This window comes from Rhinopithecus bieti, unplaced genomic scaffold (genome assembly GCF_001698545.2).
Source record: "Rhinopithecus bieti isolate Rb0 unplaced genomic scaffold, ASM169854v2 scaffold_29378, whole genome shotgun sequence".
Lineage (NCBI taxonomy): Eukaryota > Metazoa > Chordata > Mammalia > Primates > Cercopithecidae > Rhinopithecus > Rhinopithecus bieti.
The window spans coordinates 940,613-945,612 of NW_016813019.1; the positions used below are offsets into that span (position 1 = coordinate 940,613).

The 5,000-nt window shown below is 42.9% G+C and overlaps 1 protein-coding gene across 1 annotated transcript in view; it reads right to left on the reverse strand.

The window, feature by feature from the left end:
• FANCD2 (FA complementation group D2) overlaps nt 1-5,000 on the reverse strand; it is a 97,140-nt gene that overhangs the window by 37,814 nt on the left and 54,326 nt on the right. Inside the window, 2 exon segments of the mRNA XM_017847452.1 lie at nt 199-259; nt 1,996-2,105. Of these exon segments, the coding sequence (XP_017702941.1) occupies nt 199-259; nt 1,996-2,105 (171 nt within the window).

Consider the following 5,000-nt stretch of genomic DNA (forward strand, 5'->3'; position numbering starts at 1 on the left):
TTTTTTTGAGACAGAGTCTCGCTCTGTTGCCCAGGCTGGAGTGCAGTGGTGTGATCTCGGCTTACTGCAAGCTCTGCCTCCCGGGTTCAAGCAATTCTCTGCCTCAGCCTCCCAAGCAGCTGGGATTACAGATGCCTGCCACCACGCTGGGCTAACTTTTATTTTTTTATTTTTTATTATTTTTAGAGAAGAACTCACGTGTGTGCACTGCTCATCGCTCAGGTTGGCTCTCTCTTGAGTCAAACTAGATGATGCACTTCTAAAAACAAATAATTTTAATTTCACTTTTGTAATATTTTGTAACAATTGCCAATAAGTTTAAGTATTCTGACTTCCCTAGGGTACAGTAAAGATAAAAGTGCATGAAGGCAGGGAAGAGTATTTATTTTGTCCATACAAAATACAGATTAGAGCAAAGGATGGTTATTTTATATATTTTTTTCTTTTCTCTTTTCCGTACATATTTTTTAAGGGCAAATTAGCAATAATTAGAGCAAGCACTTAATTAGTGTATATTATGTGTTAGACATTTCAACGACTCTATGAGGTAAATCCCATTATTATCCTTATTGCAGATGTGAGTCTACAAAGGCAAAGAGATAAAGTAACTTACCAAGGTAATTCAGCTAATTTGACCCTGGGCAAGCAGTATGGCTTCAGTGAAGGAACTCTTAACCAATACACTCTGCAACCTCTTCCCATTATTAATGTGTGTCACAGGGGAGCAATGACTATCTGAGCCGGTGGCGACTGGGGTAGGGTTAGGGGGAGAATTTACTAAGACAGTTGTAGGTAAAGAAAGACAGATTTCTTAGAGAAAGTATAAAAATACGTTGCAAGAAAGCAATGGGCAGCCAGCAATAGAGGAGCTGACTGCAAGGAACCAAAGGCTTGCTGGGGATTTACGGAGCAGTATTTATGATGCATGCTGTATGCTGAAGAGGGCTTTGTGTAGTACTGATAATGCCAAAGTTGCAGTGAGCTAACTTGCAGGTGTCTGGTGATAAGTTAGGCGCAGGAGGGCTGCATGTCCTGCACCATGAAAAAAGGCAGACTTATATACTCTGTCTTTGCTTTCTTTGCTCCCACCACTCTGACTCCTTTTCCCTAATTAGGATTCCACAATGTGGATTCTAAAGATGTCTCCGAAAATAATTTCCAAGGAGCATGAACTGAAATCCAATGTTGGTTTGTAATGGCAACATCTTATCAAGCCCCCAAACCAATATTTCTTTAGATTCTACAAATGGGGACTCAAAGAACAAGGTGAGGGGAAATGCACAAGATGTTGTTTGTACCAAATGTATAAAGTTCCCGACAGGAATGACATAGCAATGTAGACACCTGCATTGTCTAGTGCCTATATCAGGAGCAGATAAAGAAAAACGCATTCTAAAAGAATCAGGGCTCCCTTTTTGTGCAAAGATTTCTAGAATTTTACCTCTAGACAATCCTTAATTTTTTTTTTTTTGAGACGGAGTCTCACTCTGTCGCCCGGGCTGGAGTGCAATGGCCGGATCTCAGCTCACTGCAAGCTCCGCCTCCCGGGTTCACACCATTCTCCTGCCTCAGCCTCCCGAGTAGCTGGGACTACAGGCACCCGCCACCTCGCCCAGCTAGTTTTTTGTATTTTTTAGTAGAGACGGGGTTTCACAGTGTTAGCCAGGATGGTCTCGATCTCCTGACCTCATGATCCGCCTGTCTTGGCCTCCCAAAGTGCTGGGATTACAGGCTTCAGCCACCGCACCTGGCCGACAATCCTTAATTTTTAACCACAGACTGTAAGAGCTAGGATCACAATCCAGCAAAAAATATGCATGGTATTATATACAGTCACGATTAGAAGGGAACATGGAAAAGTAGCAAAACACATTTGCTCATTTCTCTCATAGTTGCAATGTCTACTGTTAAAATGATGTCTATAAGATGTAACACTTCATTAGTTAGCAAGATTAACTGATCTCAAACCACAGAAGTCAGAATTTCCATGTGTACCTGTCTGCTGCCATGATGCCAGCCATGGTGACAGCACCAATAATCCCAATGAGTTTGTACTTGAATACGGTGCTAGAGAGCTGCTTTCTTATCACCAAGTGCATGTCATCCTGCAATGAGATGATGAAGAAAGATGAAAATGCTGGAATGGCACAGCAAAAGAAGGTATGGCTTTTATCGTTTACTTTTTTTTTTTTTTGAGAGGGAGTTTTGTTCTTGTTGCCCAGGCTAGAGTGCAAAGACACAATCTCGGCTCACTGCAACCTCTGCCTCCCAGGTTCAAACGATTCTCCTGCCTCAGCCTCCTGGGTAACTGGGATTACAGGCGCCCGCTACCACGACCGGCTAATTTTGTATTTTTAGTAGAGATGGGGTTTCACCATGTTGGCTAGGCTGGTGTTGAACTCCTGACCTCAGGTGATCCACCCGCCTTGGCCTTCCAAAGTGCTGGGATTACAGGTATGAACCATCATAACTAGCCCTGTGTGTCTTTAGCAAGTCAATTCATCTCTCCAAGTTTTAATGTTTATATCAGTGAAATGGGGAAGTTTTTTTTTTTTTTTTTTGAGACAGAGTCTCGCTCTGTCACCCGGGCTGGAGTGCAGTGGCACCATCTTGGTTCACTGCAAGCTCTGCCTCCCGGGTTTACGCCATTCTTCTGCCTCAGCCTTCTGAGTAGCTGGGACTACCTGCACCCACCACCACGCCTGGCTAATTTTTTGTATTTTTAGTAGAGACGGGGTTTCACCGTGTTAGCCAGGATGGTCTCGATCTCCTGACCTTGTGACCTACCCACCTTGGCCTCCCAAAGTACTGGGATTACAGGTGTGAGCCACTGCGCCCGGCCCGAAATGGGGAAGGTTGTTTTAAGGATTAGAGATAAATTATAAAAAACTTCTAGAACATGAGAACACTTGGACACAGGAAGGGGAACATCACACACCGGGGCCTGTCATGGGGTCGGGGGAGCAGCGAGGGATAGCGTTAGGAGATATACTTAATGTAAATGATGAGTTAACGGGTGCAGCACACCAACATGGCACATGTATACATATGTAACAAACCTGCACATTGTGCACATGTATCCTAAAACTTAAATTTAAAAAAAACAAAACAAAACAAAACAAAAAACCTTATAGAACAGTGCCTGGCACATGACATTCAATAATAACATATTTTATTTTATTTATTTTTTCTTTTTTATTTTTTTCCTGAGACGGAGTCTCGCTCTGTCACCCAGGCTGGAGTGCAGTGGCGTGATCTTGGTTCACTGCAAGTTCCACCTCCTGGGTTCACGCCACTCTACTGTCTCAGCCTCCCAAGTAGCTGGGACTACAGGTGCCTGCCACCACGCCTGGCTAATTTTTTGTAATTTTAGTAGAGACAGGGTTTCACCGTGTTAGCCAGGATAGTCTCGATCTCCTGACCTTGTGATCCGCCCGCCTCGGCCTCCCAAAGTGCTGGGATTACAGGTGTGAGCCACCGTGCCTAGCCAATAATATCTTTTATTGTTATTATTTCTATAAGGATATGAAAATTATCATAACGTTGATGACTGCTCAGCTAAAATAATGAACTAGAATAAAATACTCAAGTAAAGATTCAAACATGGAGGCAAGGCTGGGCCAAGTGGCTTATACCTGTTCTCCTAACACTTTGGGAGGCTGAGGCAGCTGAATTGCTTGAACCCAGGAGTTCAAGACCAACCTGGTAACATGGCAAAACCTCGTTTCTACAGAAAATACAAAAACTAGCCAGCTGTGGTGGTGCATGCCTGAGGTCCTGGCTACTCGGAATGCTGGCGTGGGAGGATCACCTGAGCCTGGGAAGTCAAGAATACAGTGAGCCAGGATCACGCCACTATACTCTAGCCTGGGTGACACAGCCAGACACTGTCTCAAAATAAAATAAAATAAAATAAAATAAAATAAAATAAAATAAAATAAATTGCTGAAAAACATTAAAGACATAAGTAAACGGAAAGACCTGTTGTCTTTGTGGACTGGAAGACACTCAATATTGTTAAGATGACAATACCATTCAAAGTGATTCAGCGCAATCCTTATCAAAGTCCCACAACACGTTTTGCAGAAATAGAAAGATCCATACCAAAATTCACATGGAATTTCACAGGACCCCAAACTGCCAAAACCTTGAAAAAGAACAAATCTGGAGGGCTCACACTTCCTGATTTCAATATCAATACAAAGCTACAGTAGTCAAAACAGTGTGGTGATGGCAGGACAGACATACAGACCAATGAAACACAACACAGAGTTCAAAGATAAGCCTTCATATATGTGACAAATTGATTTTTGACAAAGGTGCCAAAATCATTTCAATGGTGAAAGGATCATCTTTTCAACAAATGGCACTGGAAAAACTGGATATCCATCTGCAAAAGAATGAAGTTAAATCCTTAAAATATTAAAATATGCTATATACAAAAATTAACACAAAGTGGATCAAAGACCTAAATTTAAGAGCTAAAACTTTCTCTTAGAAGAAAATAAAAGAAAACCTTCATGACCTTGGATTCGGCAATGGTATCTTAAGCGTGACAACCAAAAACACAAGCAACACAGGAAAAAAAATTGATAGAGTGTGGGTCGCACAGCTTTGGAGTGGCAACCTTTGTGGCGTCAGCGACGAAAAAGAGATTAAATATGGGTGATGTTGAGAAAGGTAAGAAGATTTTTGTTCAGAAGTGTGCCCAGTGCCACACGGTGGAAAAGGGAGGCAAGTACAAGACTGGGCCTAATCTCCATGGTCTCTTCGCGCAGAAGACAGGTCAGGCCATTGGATTCTCTTACACAGACGCCAAGAAGAACAAAGGCATCATCTGGGGAGAGGAAAAACTGATGGAGTATTTGGAGAATCCCAAGAAGAAAAATGATCTTTGCCGGAATTAAGAAGGCAGAAAGGGGCCGGGCACGGTGGCTCAGCCTGTAATCCCAGCACTTTGGGAGGCCGAGGCGGGCGGATCACAAGGTCAGGAGATCGAG